Source organism: Colobus angolensis, unplaced genomic scaffold (genome assembly GCF_000951035.1).
Source record: "Colobus angolensis palliatus isolate OR3802 unplaced genomic scaffold, Cang.pa_1.0 Scaffold289, whole genome shotgun sequence".
NCBI classification, from domain to species: domain Eukaryota; kingdom Metazoa; phylum Chordata; class Mammalia; order Primates; family Cercopithecidae; genus Colobus; species Colobus angolensis.
The window spans coordinates 1,619,215-1,639,162 of NW_012116143.1; the positions used below are offsets into that span (position 1 = coordinate 1,619,215).

General features: G+C 38.9%; 1 protein-coding gene across 2 annotated transcripts in view; it reads right to left on the bottom strand.

Annotated features, from left to right (window-relative positions):
* Positions 1–15,004, bottom strand: part of SEC62 (SEC62 homolog (S. cerevisiae)) — a 28,716-nt gene extending 13,712 nt beyond the window's left edge. For both annotated transcript variants that reach the window (XM_011949009.1, XM_011949008.1), the window contains exons 1-3: positions 14,916–15,004; positions 5,756–5,864; positions 4,098–4,203 (exon numbers count right to left, since the gene is read on the bottom strand). In XM_011949009.1, coding sequence (XP_011804399.1) covers positions 4,098–4,203; positions 5,756–5,864; positions 14,916–14,951 — 251 coding nt within the window. In that variant the 5' untranslated portion in view covers positions 14,952–15,004. The remainder of the gene's footprint in view (positions 1–4,097; positions 4,204–5,755; positions 5,865–14,915) is intronic.
* Between the last annotated feature and the right edge of the window lie 4,944 nt (positions 15,005–19,948).

The following is a 19,948-nucleotide window of genomic DNA, read 5'->3' on the forward strand; positions in this document are numbered from 1 at the left end:
CTTGGTAGTTTCTCTTTAACCTTATAATCCTACTCAAGAAACTGGGTTGCCCTTATTTTTGTCATCTAAAAGTCACTTTTTCAAATCTCATGTTCTAGTTTCAGAATTCCTGACTGGTTTCTTCATTCCTGCTTTGATAATGTACAACTACCACAATACAATCTAGAAGCTAGGTCGCACCACCACCACTGGTGCCTGCTAATGGTGACTATCTAGCTACCTTTCTACTTACACCTCACTGGTGCCTGCTCCAGCACATCGCAGCACTTGTTAACTAGATGCTTTCTTCCTGCCCAGACAACCACTTCTTTTTGTCATTGTGTTCAGTCCCCTGAAGCACCTGTGTTTTACCTGCCTGGCTGGGCTTCCATCTGCTCCCCAGTTAGGTCCAGCCTATGAGCACTTCCACAAAGCTAATTTCTAGGTTTCCTCATTTGGCCCATACTACTTATTCAGAAGACCTATTTTTAAATTCTGCAAATATGATTGTGCATATAATTGTGCAAATGTTCAAAGTGCCCCCTAAAATACTAATCATATCTGCTATGAATACATATACATATATAAACAAACAAGAATCTGAAATGAGACCTTAATGATTAACTACTTAGGAGTACAAAGTGGGATTTAAGAATAGTAGTGGGATATTTGAAAATGAATTGCAGTCTTGTAGTTTTTACTCTTCTTCAGAATGTCTTACAAAAAAATCTGTAATGAAAATATATTCTACTTTTCTTTGTGCACTTATGTGATTTCCAGATTTCCTATCAGGAACATTTATTACCACTACATAATACATCCTGTTTATCATATGTTAATTGAAAAACCAGCATTTTATAATGCAGTTCATATACATGTCCACATATTAAGAGTACATGTGTACACATACAGGTACCTGAAGTATATATTCTCAAATGGTAATGTGGCTATCTATGAAGCAACATTATTAGTAATTTGGATTTTCTTCTAAATCATTTGCAACATTTCCCATTTTCTTAAATTTACTTTATTGGAAAAAATTATTCTTAATAAAGAAATAATTTTAAAAACAAACAATGCAACTTTAGTAGAAAAAAGCCTTTTCTGCCAGGCGTGGTGGCTCACGCCTGTAATCCCAGCACTTTGGGAGGCTGAGGCGGGTGGATCACAAAGTCAGGACATGGACACCAAACATGGAGAAACTCTGTCTCTACTAAAAAATACAAAATTAGCCAGGCGTGGTGGCGCATGCCTGTAGTCCCAGCTACTCGGGAGGCTGAAGCAGGAGAATGGTGTGAACCTGGGTGGCGGAGCTTGCAGTGAGCCGAGATTGCGCCACTGCACTCCAGCCTGGTGACAGAGCAAGACTCCATCTCAAAAAAAAAAAAGAAAAAAGCCTTTTCCCTGATGAGTAGATACAGAAGGCAATAGAAACAGCAGGATCATCTGCTTCTGTCAACTTTCCTGCACTGCTGCCCACCCCCATGAAAGAAAAGTAGACTATTAACTTTCAATTAAATTGTGTTGAAAATAATTTCACAATTAGGTCAAAAGGTGAGGCTGACATTAACATCTGTATAATATCAGAGCCTCCGTTTGGCTTTAAACACATGGTACAGAACACATTACTAACATAAAGCTCTCTGACATTTTTACAGAACTACTCAAACTTTCCTATCTCGGTGTGTTCTATGCCCTTTGCTTGGAATGAATTTCCTTTATTCTCTTGTTTGTTGGGTAATCACCTATTTATGTTTCAAAATTTACTTAAAACATTTTCTTTGTGATGTCATTCTTCGTAATTTCACCATCTCTCTCTTCCTGATAGAACACACCACACTGTAATTAGTTATAAATCTTCCCTAACAGATCAGAGTATGTTCTCATGTAGGGACCAAGTCACAGTCATGATTATATTCCTGGAGCCTAGAATATTTGTTGAGTAAGTGGTTTTAAAACAGCTCTAAAAAGTTTTAAAAATTGCTTCTGTATTTTTTTCCCTCAACTCCATCTTTTTTCAGATTTAACAAACATTTATTAAATGCCAGACATATTGGGGACTTTCACCAATGTGGCAAAGGTGGGTTTTTATTAAGTGCTCACACTGTGGTAATTGTTATGGAGTTACAATAAAGTATAAAACAGTCTTACAATTGTTTTCAGATTTAGCTGGGAGGAGATTTAAAAAAAAAATAACACATATGTAGCAATTCTAAAATAGTTAAGGGCCAAACTGGGAGGTACTAATGTGATAAACTCAGACCTTTAGATACAAAGGCTGATGAAGGCTGGAGGGCCTCGGGAAGAGTACATGGTAGAGGAAGGACTTGAGGGATTTGTTTGTGATTTTGAGAGGCACACGGGACAGAGAAAGAGAACCATTTAGGCAAAGTGGCAAGTTATCATAGGAGTAAGACCAGAAGAGAAGATGAGTGTGGCATGTGCACAAGACCGAGGACGACATAACTGGATTGGGGGTCAGCGATACAAAGTCTTGTGGAGACTTAACCTAATATGTATGAGTTCATTCATGATATAGCCCATAAAAAGGTATAGATCACATTAGAAAAGATTGTTTTATCATCCTACATATTCCTATTTTGTTTTTCCTCAGACTCCCTCATGCCACTTAGCTGCTTCCGAAAAACTGAGAGTATTGGAGGATGCCAGAAAGAGAAAAAAAGAAACTGGACAAGAGTCCCTTTGTGATTTTGTCTGCCACTGGGCAGCAACTCATGAGGACTGGCCAACAAGACTCTACGGTTGTATAAGAAGTGGCTCTGGAGACCTTAAAGTTATGCTACTCTCATTTATTTTAGTGCAGAAAGGACTCAATCTGATGTCAGTGGGAAGAGCATATACAATGAAAATTGAGTATCTTTGGACACTCTCTGTACTCAGGTCTTTTGAGCTTTTCAAATAACAAAGTACCAAGGCTCCTAAAAAGCCAAAAAATGTGGATTCACACTGGCCACTCTACTCAGAGATTTGGGCTTACAGATCTAATAGCTCCATTAAATGCATCTTCATTTTGTTGGAGGAGACAGTATTTGTATTTTTAGTAGAGACAGGGTTTCACTATGTTAGCCAGGATGGTCTCCATCTCCTGACCTCGTGATCCGCCTGCCTCAGTCTCCCAAAGTGCTAGGATTACAGGCGTGAGCTACTGCGCCTGGCCGAAACCTATTATTTCTAAAAGGTCTGTTAGTAACCTCTAGTCTTTGGCAACTAAGAATTTTAAGAAATATTCAATAATTCTTTGACTTGACAGCTTAAGAAACCAGGTGGTGAAATAGTGGTTTTTAAGAGGGTTCTTAGGTGGCTGATACTTTAGGTGCCATTAAATAAAATATTAGTACACATTAAATAATCTAAAATCCCCAAAGATAAGCTTTAGTGTTATGAAAACAAAATTTAGTTAACATATATTAAGAAAATGCTTAGTATTAAGTAAACCAAGAAAAAAAAAATAATGGAAAGAAAAACCAGCATACTTCTTTCCAAAAGGAAGGTGACTTTATCTTTTAGGTAAACCACTCACCATCAAAAGTTTTTTCAAAACAGAAAAAAATCTATTACGAAAAATATATGATACATTACTGAATTAGCTGTATTTCATCTTGAAATTCTCAGAAAAAGACAAGGTAGATGTTGCAGCTGCCTTGATTTTAGAAGAAATACTACATTAGCAAACACTGAACCAAATAGGAAAGGGTATGCGGCTTATGGCTCAGAGTGCAGGCACTAAAAAAATAGCGGTAACACAACTAATAGGAATTCCTGCAAGTTTTGAAAAAAAGACTCCCCAATTTGCTCTATAAAAGAAAGAACTTCCTCTTCTACTGTAGGCACTAGTATATGATTTTTGTTGCTGACCCTTCAGTAGGGCTCACAAATATATAAAAGTAATAAAACATAAATAAAAATTATATACAGTTAAAAGTATAATAGTCTAATACCAAACACATTTCCAAAGGTACTAAAGAAATCAGGTTACATGTGAAAACTATATTTGAGTTATGTTGTAGTATCACTACATTTAATGATGTAAGGAGATTCAGGACTACAAAGAAAATTTAAAATTATTATGTTATTCTTCACTAAGAAATAAACAGTACCTGTTACAGTAGTCAACCACAGACTCCCTGGTTGTAAATAAAGCTTCCTCTCCTTTCTTGGCCTTTGCCCACTTTGAATCCAAAAGACAATCCACTGCTTTTGAAGCTGAAGAAAAAATTCATTATTTTAAATTTAGTATACATGGGAATTTACGTCTATCTAAATAATATTTTACAAAGTGAAATTTCAACACTCTGGCAACAAAAAAGAAAACCAAACTCAACAGAAAATTAAATCTAACATGATCATGATTAATAGTTCCCCAAAACCTCAACTTGTGAAATATATTAAGTATCTTTTAAAAGTAATGTTGGGAAATAATGGCATTCAGAAATATCAACTAAAGCAAGATAAATTAATGGGGAAATATTCAAAAATTTAAAATATCTGTATGTAACTATCACTCTTATTAATCACAAGCATATGTAGATAAACCAAAATATTCTCTGCTCCCTGCAAGTAATAAAAATTCTCATCAAGTTTTACTCTAATACACTGAGGAAGAAGCTCTGTCAACAATCTACTGCTGTCACAAGAAACAGCTACACATACTATCTGAAGAGATTAGCACATCTACTTTTTTAAAGTTGTAATGAATGTCAAATCATTAATAACACTAAAGAGAGAGACGATAAAGGAATTTTCTTCTCTACTGGCAATTTAGTTTTTTTTTTTCTTCTAAGAGACAGGTTCTTGCTCTGTTACCCAGGCTGGAGTTCAGTGGTGGGATCATAGTTAACTGCAGCCTCTAACTCCTGGGCTCAAGCCATCCTCTCACTTCAGAGGCATATGCCATCACACTCATCTAATTTTTTTTTGTAGAGATGGGGTCTCACTGTGTTGCATTGGCTGGTCTTGAACTCCTGGCCTCAAGTAATCCTCTTGCCTTGGCTTCCCAAAGTGTTGGGACTATAGGTGTGAGCCACGACACCCAGCTGCAATTCACTTTTAATTGATGAGAAAGGCAAACTCAACCCCTACTTAGAAGCTCTGGTGTTATAAATGACATCAGCTTATAATGACATTGTTCGGGGGAAAAAAGCCAAAGCTCTTAGTTCCAAGTACACATACTATCTAAACAAAAGGTAGTATTTTAAAACACTGAAAATAAATCCTATTTAAAAAAATTTCCAACAATTGTTATTAGAAAACATGTTTTTTTTGGCCGGGCGCGGTGGCTCAAGCCTGTAATCCCAGCACTTTGGGAGGCCGAGACAGGCGGATCACGAGGTCAGGAGATCGAGACCATCCTGGCTAACACAGTGAAACCCCGTCTCTACTAAAAAATACAAAAAACTAGCCGGGCTAGGTGGCAGGCGCCTGTAGTCCCAGCTACTCCGGAGGCTGAGGCAGGAGAATGGCGTAAACCCGGGAGGCGGAGCTTGCAGTGAGCTGAGATCCGGCCACTGCACTCCAGCCTGGGCGATAGAGCGAGACTCCGTCTCAAAAAAAAAAAAAAAAAAAAAAAAGAAAACATGTTTTTTTTTATTATAGACATTTTCAATCATAAAAGGAAAGAACAGAATAATCAACTGCTATATACCCATCACCAGAATAATCACATTTGGAAAGCACTTTTAAAACTTCTACATATCCCAAATGTAGGTTAACTTCACAAGATATGTACACTAATATGATTTTACTGATATAATCCTACCAATAAAATAATCAACCCGGTGACCCATCATATTGGTGGACTTTGTTGGACAGTTGAATCGAAGATACTTGGCCACAGCCTTCTCTTCTTTAGATGGTTCGCCAACTTCCTGCAACATATGAATATTAATTTAGTATAATCATTTACTTGAGAAATCCATGCGCTGAAGAATAATTTACAAATCTATTTTATGAATCTTTTCAAGTGGAGTACAGGCTTTGCTTTCAAGCTTTCCCTGGAGCAGAACTGATAATGTGTTCAAAAGACAAAATGGAGATTTAAAGAAACTACATTTTTCAAATATAAGTTGATAGAGGCAAAGCCTTTCTGCTTCTCGGCTTCGACTATGAGGCATTTGAGTTGTTTTTTCCACAATGATAACTACTTTGTACCAGCTCACTTTCATTCTTATATGGTCTTTTTTTTTTTTTTTGAGATGGAGTCTCACTCTGTCGCCCAGGCTGGAGTGCAGTGGTGCGATCTAAGCTCACTGCAACCTCTGCCTCCTGAGTTCAAGCGATTCTCCCGCCTCAGCCTCCTGAGTAAGCTGGGATTACAGGTGCCTGCCACCATGCCCACCTAATTTTTGTAGTTTTAGTAGTGACAGGGTTTCGCCATGTTGGCCAGGGTGACCTTGAACTTCTGACCTCAAGTGATCTGCTGGCCTCAGCGTCCCAAAGTGCTGGGATTACAGGCATGAGCCACCGCTGCTGGCCTATAGTCTCTTTTTATAAGCCACAAGGCAGTAATTAAAAAGATAAGATGTTGCCAGTAGTGAGTACCCAAATGTCAAAGTAAGTAGAAACAAATGTCATAAATAAATGTTAAAATAACAGCCAAAGATAGGTACCCTGAACAATGGACAACAGATCGCAGGAGGAGTTCTCAAATTAATCAATGACAGCTGCCCCAGTGTGGTAGCCATAAGAACTACTGAGACAATGACAATTTGTATTCTCTTTGCTTTCCCACTGTGGTTGCAGATACCAGACACTCCTGGGACTGTCTTTCTCCTCTTCTCCAGTAAGGATGAGGCAAAAACAAAAAATGCTAAAAGAGATATTACTATCTCATGTGATTAACAGAAGTGCACTGACAAAGAGTCATTTTGGAAAGGCTGTTTTAGTCCTTCTCTGCTTTCTTTCTTCTGTACCTTTTCCCAAATTTTCTATTATTTTCTTTATTGTTTCTCATTCCCTATCTTCCCTGTATTCCCTTTCATTCTGAAGTTCTTTGACAATTCCTCCTGTGAACTTATTTTCCCTGCTCACGTACTGAAGACAATGAAGGCTGTCTATCTTTGTATACATCTTATATATAAACTTTCAAAAGTTGTCTTATTGCTGTAAGCTACTGAAACAAATGCACTGTTCTTAATTACTGTCTTTAATTACACGCTTAAGCATAATACACAGAACACTCAATATTTCCAGCAACATATAATCTAAATGTGAATGATTTCAGGAAGGTCTGCTTCTTTAAAGAATAAAATGCCAAATAATAGTAAAAAATTATCTGGCAAGAATCTAAGATGCCAAGAATTAATGCTAAACACAGTTGTTTCAAGTGAAAAAAATCTAATGATGCAAAATAGAAAAAAGAATCTATCCAACTTATCTATGTCAGGTTTTTCCAAAGTTAAGATAAATCTGAATTCAGTTACGTTTGAGGAAAATAAAGAACAATCAACAAACCTTTAATTTTATCCCAAAAAGGAATAATGTGTTAGATGAAGTGGAGGTTTGTGTTTTGGTTACTAAGTCTCTTGGCAGCTACTTCTCCCATTTCTTCTTTTGTCTTTCCCAAGTCCTCTACTTCCAGTAGCCAATTACCTGTGTAAGATCATACCAGGTGTACAATTTCTACAGTCTGCAACTACCAGCTGTGGGCTATTTGTGGAAATAAAAATTAAAAGCCCAAACCACTCAACCCAAAAGAAGACTACTGTAAAAATCAAGTATTTATGAAATTAAAACTTTTATATATGAAAATATGTATCACAAAAAGTAGAATCTTCTTTTTTTGTTTGTTTGGTTTTTTTGAGACACAGTCTTGCTCTGTCGCCCAGGCTGGAGTACAATGGTGCTATCTCAGCTCACTGCAACTTCCACCTCCTGGGTTCAAGTGATTCTCGTGCCTTAGCCTCCCGAGTAGCTGGGATTACAGGTGCCCACCACCATATCTGGCTAATTTTTTGTAGAGATGGGATTTTACCATGTTGGCCAGGCTGGTCTCGAATTCCTGACGTAGGTGATCTGCATGCCTCAGCCTCCCAAAGTGCCACGATTATAGGCATGAGCCACCACACCCAGCCAAAAAGTAGAATCTTAAAAAATGGCAAATTAAAAATTTAACACTCCAAGTTCAGGAACATCTACAAGATTCATAACGATTTATTTGAGGTCTGACTACAAAATATACTTTCTGATATAATAAAAGGCAAAAATTCCTCATTAAAATTTTTGAAACCATACTAAAATATATTAATATATGTTGGTATCAGGTATATTAAATGGTAATATTTAATTCTGTTTGTAAAATACACTACACTTTGCAGAGCCTCAATTAGTAAATAATATTCTATATATCCATACATCTGAAAAAGTAATACTATAAAAGTTGAAAATACTACTATAAATGGTTTATAAAAACCAATTCTATTATATAATCACATCACACGTGCTCAATTTTTTCCTCATCTGATACATCTGTTGTCAACTTAAAGCTGATCTAATTAAATAACTTGTTACTGGGAGGTGCTTGATTAAAAATTGTGGGGGAGAAGTCTGAATAAACGTGACCTGTTCTTTCGGACTTACAGAGTACTTACCCTATCATCTTTGGATGCTACAGTTAACAGCAAAGATTTGCAAGACATGATATGTACACTCTATTACATAACTATTAGAAGCAGTAATTATTATTTCATGAAAAGAGAGGCAGAAAAAATATTTTTGAAATACACAAAGCAGGATGGGTTGGGTGGCTCATGCCTGTAATCCCAGTACTCGGGAGGCTGAGGCAGGCAGACTGCTTGAGCCCAGAAGACCAGGCTTGAGACCAGCCTGGGCAACATGGTGAAACTCCTTCTCTACTAAAAAAAAAGAAAAAAAGAAAAAAAGAAAAAGGTGGTGCACATGTGTCGTTCCAGCTACTCAGGAGGCTGAGGTAGGAAGACCATCTGAGCCCTGGGAGGTTGAGGCTGCAGTGAACCAAGATCATGCCACTGCACTCCAGCCTTGGCAACAAAGTAAAAGCACACAAAGTAGGAGTGAGATTATCAATGTGGACAGGAACACTGGAAGAGGAAGCTAAATTTTGAAAGATGAACCAGTTTTGGGTAAACTGATTGAAAAGCCATAAATATTGTGGCTGAGAATGACACAAAATTGGCTGTAGTAGAGACAAGCTAGGAAGTATTGGCAGATTAAGTGTGTAAAAGTAGAATAAAGAGTCATCAAGGTAGGTGGGGAAATTTCCACTTTATCCTGTAAGCAGGAGAAAGACCACTAGTAGTTTCTGAATAGGACATAATTAGAAAAATGATTTAGACATGATTTTGGTGGCTGTGTGTAGGATGAACTGGAAAAAAATGCATAAGGCAGGGAAACGGATGGATGACTACTGTAATATCCAAGTAAACTGTGGTGTGATACCAGATTATAAGTGGGAAAGAAATTTAGATATTTGAAACATTGCAAATGTAGAACAGATAGAACTCAATGATAAAGGATAAACAAAATGGCTAGGTAAAGATGTCAGATTTCTAACTTTATCAACAGAAAGGAAATTTGGGAGGAAGGTAATTGTAGAGAAAGACCATATCAAATTTAGGCATGTTACATATATACTCATACTAACAATAATACTATTCCTGAATACAGACATAAATATACTAATCTACTTACTGCTGCTAGAGGCATCAAATGTAAAATCTGATTAAATATTAGGATACATAAAAATTGAGAATTACATATTATGCAATAGGGAATCTGATATGTATGCACAAAATTAAAAAATCTCATTTTAACAATTAATTTCAAGTTCACCAAACTCTTCCAAAACTGCATCCTGTCCTTTGTAAAGGTACTACCAAGTGGCAATGAAAGGAAGAGAAAACACGGACTTGGATAATCTCTCCCAACCAGACACAGAATTAACTTGTTTATTGATACTTTCTTAAAGTATTGCAATTTATTAACTTATGATAACTTATCCATATTGTAGACTACCTTCAATGCAACAATATAGTTTGTACCATTGCTTGGGCTTTGAAGCCAGGAAGACCCATTGCTGTAGAAGAGTACCATGAGAGGCAGGGCTCAGCGGCTCATCCCGGTAATCCCCACCACTTTGGGAAGCCGAGGTGGGCTGCCTGAGACCAGGAGTTTAAGACCAGCCTGGGTAACAAAGTGATACTCCATCTCTACAAAAACTTTTAAAAAATTAGCTAGGTGAGGTGGTGCACACCTGTAGCCCCAGCTAGTTGGGAGGTTGCAGCCAGAGGATCACTTGAGCCCAGGAGTTTGAGTCTCTAGTGAGCTATGATGCCATCACTGCATTCCAGCCTGGGCACCAGAGTGAGACCTTGTCTCTTTAAAAAAAAAAAAAAGAAAAGAAAAGAAAAAAGAGTACCACGAGAACATGAACGGATAGTTGGGATTATAAGCACAAGCCACCACATCCAACATGCATGGAGTCTTCACTTTCACTGTTCTCCTGATGTGGCCTAAGGGGGTACAAAAGTTTTACCTTCTTTCTGTTTATACGTTGGACCACAGTACCTCCCCTCTTTTTCTTTTGATGTAAACAGAATATTTTTATAACTTTCCTAGAAGACTTCTAACAAAGTGAAGGCCTTTTGGGAATAGTAGCACCCGCTAATAAAGAGAAACCAACCCATCAATCTTCAAATGAATGGAGAGAACTTCTTAGTTCAATGAATGAACACAACTGTCTTAAAATGAGGAAGCTAAGAGTCAATAAATTTAGGCTGGACCGCTTTTCCTTTCTTTGCACCCAATACCAATACTTTGGGTGTTGTAACTTAAAATCCAAAATTATTTAAATTGGAAGTTTGGTTAGAACACTCTTATAAAATTCTTTAATAAATACTATGTTTTACTTTAAAATACAGCAACACTAAAATACTATGATAAAATAGAGTTTGCCATTTCTAAGTTATTTTAGTCAATATTTAACCTTTTTGAGAAAAAAATAAAAGATCAAGAGTAAATATGCCACGGACATCAATCTTACAGAATTTGTGACACAGAGGAACTTTTAAAAATTACTACATCCAATAAAAATTAGCTTAGCTGATCTGTCAACCATGAACTGAGCAAAAAAGAAAAAGGCTTGGTTCAAGCAGCATAAAATATTTGTGAAAAATGCAAATAGTAGTTTAACAATAAAATCTGAAAGATGGAGGGGACCTTAATCATTAGTAACACAGTGTGCTATACAAATAAAGCTGTACAAGAGTATCTAGACAACAGCAGTGCCCTTCTGTAATAGCTCCAACTCCCTTCTATTGTATTCTTTCCCTAGCAATTGGTTTGTTAAACTGCAAAACCATTAAGTCTTTGGGGGGAGTTTTCTGATTTAGGACTGACTTCCTGAGTTCCTTCTCTTCAGAATATTCGGAGTCAGACATCAGACCTGTATAGCTGGCTATATAGTCCTAAATTTTCTCTTTTCTTCCCTGTCCTGAAATTAAGCACATAAGCCCATAATATGTTAAGGTTTTATTGCTTGCCAGGAAGACAGATGGGTGCAACAACAATAACTAATGGAGGGTTATAAAAGTTCTAAGAATTAGCCATTTAAATGTCTCAAAACTCAACTGGATACTTTACATATAAGCAGAATACTGAATGGGACGATTCTCTTTAGCAAGGACAAGTCATGTTAAGTCTTTACGTTGTACAATTCAATAATAAAGAAGTCAGGATTAAAGTATTTCAGAGCAACTTATTTTTTATCTATTGTGACATGGAAAGAGTATTCAGTTGGGAATCAGAAGACCTGGTCTAAATCTGGTTTTACTGTCTTGATTGATGATCCTGGATTAAGTCACAAAACCTCACTGGACCTCAGTTTATCTGAAAAACGACGGTGTTGGGTTAAGATCAGTAAGCTGTAGGATCACCACTCTGCCTTCATGTAAGACTGAATTCATGAAAAAGGCTTCCAAACAAACCCTACTAGATCCTTTTAAACTCTAAAATTTCTTTTTTTTTTTTTTTTTTTTTTTTCTCGCTCTGTCGCCCAGGCTGGAGTGCAGTGGCGCGATCTCGGCTCACTACAAGCTCCGCCTCCCGGGTTCACGCCATTCTCCTGCCTCAGCCTCCCGAGTAGCTGGGACTACAGGCGCCCGCCTCCTCGCCCGGCTAGTTTTTTGTATTTTTAGTAGAGACGGGGTTTCACCGTGTAGACCAGGATGGTCTCGATCTCCTGACCTCGTGATCCACCCGTCTCGGCCTCCCAAAGTGCTGGGATTACAGGCTTGAGCCACCGCGCCCGGCCCTCTAAAATTTCTTGATACCAGGATTGTAAATCAACTACTGGTATGCAGCAGCACATTGTTCATCTATATGTAGTTACTGTATGAGTACATGTAGCTCACTTCTGGTTTTCAGTGACCAGTAATGTGAGTCCAAGAAGGAAATGTGACAACAGTCCTCTTGCTAGAAACTTCAGTGGGACACAAGAATCTGAAATTACACTGAATTACACAGAAAAAGCAAATTAGCTACTTTTTTTTTAAACCCTGAACTTATCTGTTTGTATCAAACATTTCTCCCCAATGTGCAAACTACAATTAAAGATCAATGAATCACTAAACGTAAACATCTTTCTGAACATAAAACACCAAGCAACAAATGACAGAACTCAGCTGATATTACAGACTTTTTTGCCTAAAAATTCCACAACAGGATCTTTTTTGTAAGTTAAACTCTTAACTTTTCATTACATCTGATCTTTTTATCACAAGTGATTATAGAGCTTCTGATTATCTGGAATGATAAAACTGAGGTATTTTCTAGGCTAGTATATTTTCATAAGTGTGTTAGGCTGCATAAAAGCAGTACTCTAAGATCTCTCACAAACATTTTACACAGCCATGTAGAAAATTTCAAGGACAGAAAAATAAATGTCACTTACTTTTGTGTATGCCAAGTAGGTTTTTAATAATTGATCCTCAAATAATAGAAAGTAAACAGCTATACTCTACATAACTCCCAACCTAACAGTTTATTTACTGAATAGAGGGTTGCTAATCTTTCTTCAGTATATCAAAGAGTACTTAACAAAAAACAAAATAACAATCCAATCTAAATCCTTCATCCTGGGTAAGGAGTAGAATAGAAGGGAGGGGTTATGTGCCAAATACTTTTAATAACTTTTAATAAATAAGTGGACTCACCTATTATTTTCACAGCAACCTTAAAGTTTTTCTTTTTTCTTTCTTTTTTTTTGAGGTAAATATCCTTTCTTACACATGCAGAAAGTGAGGTAAAAATTAACTTGCTCAAAGTTACTCAGCCAATAATTGGTGGAGCTGGGGTACAAACAGGCAGTCTGGCTCAAGTTTGAGCTCTCTGCCACTGTCACATTACTCCACAGCCTCTGTTTAATATAAGACCACAACTAAAATAAGAGCAGCTATTCAAAAGGTGAATTATATAACCCTTACAACAATCTTAAAAAGCAACTGGAATTGTAAAACAATGTGTATTGAAGGGCATAAAATTGTACTGTCAAGTGTAAATCTAAGAAGTTCTGTAAGTACAAATCTGACAGACAATTTCAATACACAATCTAATAAAATATTGTATGCCCACGTCAGAGGAATAACACTAACTCTTGAAAGATTAAGAACAGTATAATTAGAAACTTCTACTGATCTTAAGACCTAGTCTGATCTGTCTGAACTTGAAATCTGCCTGTTTCTAATTCCCTTCCGTACCCTATTCGGAACTACTTTATTTCTGCCAAATTCCAAAATTCCAAATTTATTGATCATGTGTGTCTTTTTCACAGCACTTAAAAAGTTTCCAGAAGAATTTTAACTTGTATAGCTCAAAACACCTGTAGTGTAGGCCAATAAATCGATAAACTTGAAAAAAAAAAAACAAAAAGACGGGATAAAATGGAAGAAAGAAAAAATCATTCTAAGCAATGAAACGGGAACAGAAAGGCAATGATGAGTGTAACAATTTATGATTATAGCAACAATTTACTACATGTGATCAATTTATGAGGCCTTATGAAGGTTTCTCAGCACATCAGCTGATGAGACGACTAATAAATATCCTGAGTCCAAGATGTTCTACATAATTAATCTTCTTGGCAAAGAACAAGAACCAGGGAAAATCGCAAGGAGGAAATGCACAAATGACATGCATGTGGAGTGAGGCAGGGATGTTATGTAGGTTACTACGAGGATGACACACTGGCATGTGAAGGGTTTCTGGGCGCCACCAGCTCGTTGCAGCACCAACGAGGTTGTGGTTGTTTACACCACGTCGCCTGGAAAAAAGCTGGCAAGCTTCAAGTGGACTATTAAGTTAATAATATTGAGGGGAAAGAAGAGCAACGCAACTGAACATCTGGATGAGCAGATCGCTGCCTAGGCCCCGAGGCATCTAAGTCCAGATCATTCTCCCTTACGGTCTATGCGCACAAAGGACCAGCTGCTTTAGGTCAGTCCGCCGCCTCCTGCTACCCCAATTACCGTGGCCTTAATTTCAGGACAGCTAAGGCCAGAGGATGGGGTGAAGGCAGGGGAGGAGCCCCGGGAAGGGTCAATGTCTGCGCCCCGGAGGAGGCTGACCTCCCAGGTCAGGCCCGGGACGGCGCGACCACAGGAACTCCGAGCCCACAGCCGCGCCCCCGCAGCCGGATTCCGAGCGCTGCGCCTCCCTCCTTACCCTGCTGCTCCACCACCACCTCTGTCTCTGTCTCCGCCGTCGCCAACACCACCCCCCCGCCCCAGGCCCCTCACAACGACGCAGTCTGCAGCCAGCTGCCTCGCGGCGGAACTCCACCCCACCCCACCTCGCCCTTGCTTTCGCTCGCCCTTTTAGGGGGCTTTCCCCGCTCCTTCCACTTTCCATCGCGCTGAAGCCCCCTGCCCAGAGCTCGGCTTTGCTACCTGGATCCGCTTCTTGTGTCTCCTGCGTTCCGCCATGTTGGCCGTTCCGCCCGGTTCCCTCTGACGTGGAACGAGGAGGGGGGCGGTGGAAACCTCGCGAGAGCGCGCCCCGAGGCCCGTTATGTAACCCGCCGCCTGGCGCCCCGGGAGTGGGGAGTGAGGAGGTCGGCCGGCCGGCTGGGCATGCGGTCCTTGGCGGTGCTTTCTCTGCCCTCTTCCCTCCGCTCCTGTTGTGCGGGAACTGGAGAATCGTTAGGACCTGGGGGAAGCAGAGAAGTGGATCAAAGAACAGGAGGGCTGGGAAGAGACTTGGTTTCTCAAACCTGACTGAACATCTGAATCACCTGAGAAGCTATTAAAATGCAGTTTCCCCGACCCCACCCCCTCAGAGTCAGAGACTGTGCGTTTAGGGTGCGGCCTTTCTCAGAGGGATCGACTGAGACCTACCGAATCCTAGAATTCTTTACCTGAGGCAGTTCCTGCAATGTACTGTATCTTTCATGACATTCCAGGTAAAAGATGACACGACCGAGACCGTTGAGTGGCAGAGATACGAACTGACTTGTCTAAGGCTCCACAGGTGGTAGATGGCAGAGCCAAGACCTGAGCCAATTATCTTTTCCCCTGCACTGTGCGGGGTAATACAGCTCGTTTAAAACAAGCTGGAGTCTCCATTCCGTTTTCCGCGTTGCTTCTCACAACTCACCGTTAGAATCCAGAAGTAAGAGAACCCAGGGAAGCGTAAGGAAGATGAATAGGACAAAGATTCTAAGAAGGTGGGAAGGAAGAAGTCTGCAGTCTATTTCAGGTCTGGTGAATTTCAATTACTGTAGCCTTTATTGTTATTTTGGAGCCACCTAGATCAAAAGACAAGGAGCTTAAATTGCTGATAAGTGCTTAGATAGAAATTCCCATGACTGACTTTATGGAAATCTTTAAAGCGTTTTTAATTGTAGAAAATTGGGAAAATTCAGAAAAGAAAGATGTTCTTTTTTTCTTTTTCTTTTTTTTTTTTTTTTTTTGAGACTGAGTCTTGCTCTGTATTGCCCAAGCTGGAGTGCAGTGGCTCAATCCCGGCTCACTGCATCACCGAACTCCTCTTCTCAACTGATCTCCGTCTTCAGCCTCCTGAGTAGCTGGGACTACAGGCATGCACCACCACACCTGGCTAATTTTTACTTTTTTTTGTGGCGATGGAGTTTTCTTATGTTTACGAGGCCGGTCTTGAACTCCTGGGCTCAAACAATCCACCCGTCTCTGTCTCCTAAGTAACTGGAGCTATAGGCGTGAGCCATTGTGACCGTTCAGTTTATTTTCTTACAGTATTTATTCCGACTTTGTGTGTGCGTGCATGTGTGTTTGTATTTGTATTTTTTCCTGTTTCCCAAATTGAGATCATATGCAATATGGCAGCTGCTTTTTTCATTTAATGTTAGGTTGTAAACGTTTATTATACCATTAAACATTTTTTCCAGGTTTCCCATAAGAGCAATTAAATGTGTAAGTAAGGCAAATTGCAGCATCTTGATGCCTAATTTTTTAATAAAGTAAGATTACTGAAATTTTTTTCTTTTGGACTATGCAGTTCTGGTCTCAAGGGAGTCATTTAATTCCTTTCTCCTCTATAATCTATAATTTGGGTGTGTGTATAGTCAGAGATGGGGTGAGAAAGAAGTAATTATTCTTGCCAATTAACCCAAAACATGATACAGAAAATGAAATGTCTTTATTTCCTTCAATCCCTCTAACCACCTAGAATGATCAATCTGTTTTGTGCTGTTTTATGTGGAGAACACTGGACCATTTTATATAGACCTGGTCTATAAATGAAAATATTATTGCATTCAGTAGGTATTGAGTGCCTACTAGATAGATCTCAAATGTTAGGTTAGGACTATGGTGGGAAATAAAAATCCTTTATGGACATTGACTCACCCTCAAGTTACTGCCTTACTATTTTCTTCAGCAGAGCTTTAATTTAGTGTCCTCTTGTTCTCACCATCATTCACTCCTTAAGACTACAACAATTTACCTCCACCATCCAGTAAGAATTATTTTACCTTCTCTCAGCTAGCATCTTACTCAGTATTTGACAATGTTGACTGTTCTTCTTTTCCTTCTTTGGCATGTATATCAACTTCTTTCCGATTTCTCGTTGGCTTCTCTCCTTTTACCCAATTCTCAAATGTTCCTGGCCATCGTTTTTATATGTTCACCTTCCTCTTGTCTCTTCTATTTGTGCATTCTGTTTAATTCCAGATTTCTTCTGGATATTTCCACTGGATGTCCAACTAAAAATCACCATTTCCCCAGCAAAACCTGCCTCTTTTATTATAAAACCCAAATAACCGCATCGGTGTTCACTCAAATACTAATGCTAGAAACCTTGGAAGTATCCCAACCATGCCTTTCTGCCAGTCAGTCACCAATCCTGTTGATTCTACAGCTGAGGTGTTTGGAATTTTTCCCTCCCTCATCATTCCCAATGCCATTGCCTTGTTCAAATCTTCATCATTACCTATGTGAACTAGTATTGCAATGGCCTCCTAATTGTTCTTCTCACTTCTATGCTCTTTACACGCCAGACCTTCTATTCCTTTGTTAAAAATCCTTCCATGACTCCTCATTGTGTATAGCAGCATGAATGATGGCTAATGTTCACACATATAACCTCAGATTTCTGGGTCAAATTTTCAGTCTCCTTTCCATTTAATATTTATATAAAAATAGCTCAAATCATCTTCCCAGCACACCATCTGTATCATTGATGGTGGTAGTAAGGAGTTTCTTCTAGCCATTTCTAGTTCCAACTTGGTTTTGAATTTGCAATTTTACTCTTATTTTTTGACTGTTATTTCTCTCCCAAACGAGGATTTTGTTGTTGTTGTTGTTGTTGCTGAAGACAGTTTCTTGCTCTGTCGCCTAGGTAGGAATGCAGTGGTGCAATTTTGGCTCACTGCAACCTCCGCCTCCCGGGTTCAAGGGATTCTCCCACTTCAGCCTCCTGAATAGCTGGGACCACAGGTCGTGCCAACACGCCCACCTAAATTTTTAAATTTTTTGTAAAGACGGGTTTCTCCATGTTGCCCAGGCTGGTTTCTAACTCCTGGGCTCAAGCAGTCTGCCTGCCTCAGCCTCTCAAAGTGCTGTGACTACAGGCATGAGCCACCACACTTGGCCCCTGTTTTCTTTTGCCAAAGCAAAACTATTAGTTACAAGAGACTTTACTGGAGGTTTTTGAGGAAATGAGTTATATTTATTCATTTATTAAACAAATGTTTACTGAGGGCTTATTATGTGCCAGTCCACGTTCTAGACACTGAGGATATACTAGTGTTCAGGAGGCAAACATCTTGCCCTTGTGGAGCTTATATTTTGGGAAGAAGAGAACAGACTGTAAAACACAAGAAAGCAGATTATATGGTACAATTGTCCATCAGTATCGGCTGGGGATTACTTGCAGGACCCCTGTCAAAAACCTGGAACAGTGAATGACAGTGAGTAAATCAGGATTAGTTCTAGATTTTTGATGCTTAAATCTGCAGATGCTTAAGTTCCTCATATAAAATGATACAGTATTTGCATATAACCTATGCACATTCTCCTGTATACTTTAGATCATCTCTAGATTACTTATAGTACCTAATACAATGTAAATGCTATGTAAATAGTTTTTATACTATATAACTTTAAAATTTGTATTATTTTTATTGTGGTATTGTTATTTTCTGTTAGTTTTTTTCCCCAAGTATTTTCAATCGGTTGAATCAGCAGATGTGGACCCTCAGATAGGGAGGGCCCAATATATGTTAAAAGCCTTAGGAGAGAAACAAAGCAGGGTAAAGGGACTGCTTGCAGTGGGAAGGAGGGTGTAATTGTAAGTTAAATGGTCAGGGCAGTCCTCTTTGAGGAGATTCACTTTGACTAAAAAAGGCATGAAGGAGAAGAGGGAGCAAGTCCAGTGGGTATCCTAGGAAACCGTACTTAAAGTGGAGTGAAGGGCATTTACGAAAGTCCAGAGGTGGGAGAGTGCAGGTGTGTTTGAGGAATAAATAGTATGGAGGTCAGTAGCTGAAGCAGATTCAGTAGAGGAAGGGGAGTAGGGGATAAGATCAGAGGGAAATGGAGCTAGATTGTATAGGGTTTTGTAGGCCATAAAATGAGGGCTTCAGAGGGTGTGCCACGATGGATTAGGGTTAGAAGAATGGCTTAAAATGACTTCTATTTAGAAAGGATCCTGATTGCTGTGTTGTGAATAGACTGTGAGAGGAGATACAGGGATAGAAGTGGGAATTTAGTAGATTATTGTGGCAAACAGGTGAGAGATGATGGTGGCTTAGACTTGGGTGTTTGCTATAGAGGCAGTGGGATGTCTTAGATTCTGGTTATATTTTGAAGGTAGAGTCAATGAGATTCTGAATATGAGGGAAAGAGAGGAATCAAGGATAACTCCAAGATTTTTGGTTTTACCAACCAGAAGAATGGAATTGTAACTTACTAAAATGAGAAACATAAGAATGAAAGAAGTTTGGCATGAGAATATAGAAATTTGGTTTTTGGTGTGTTAATGTGAACAAGCCTAATGGACATCCAAGAGGAAATGTGGGTTGCACAGCCAACTATATGAGAAGTAAAGTTCAGGGAGAAGTCTTGGCTGGAGGTATAAATTTGGGAGTTGAATGGAATCAGAATATGTCACCCCCAAATATGCCACTTTGGCATAAGGATAATTTTGATCTGAAGGCAATTGAGAAAATCAGACACAGCAAGAGCTCTCTGTCCTTATCTGCCTAAAACAGCATAAATTCTCACAAAGGTGTCCCCATTCTTCTCCCATACCAAGACAAGGAAAACACCCCTTATCACCAGAAATGGAGACAGCACCAAGATGAGTCTGCACAAAGAAACCTTACTGTCATCCTTATCTACCATTAGTTTCCCCTGTATTTTTACCTTCTCACAGTTTGCCACCTCTATAAGCCCAAACCCCCTTTTCTTTCTTTAGTTACTTCTCCTCAATTTATCACCCTTCA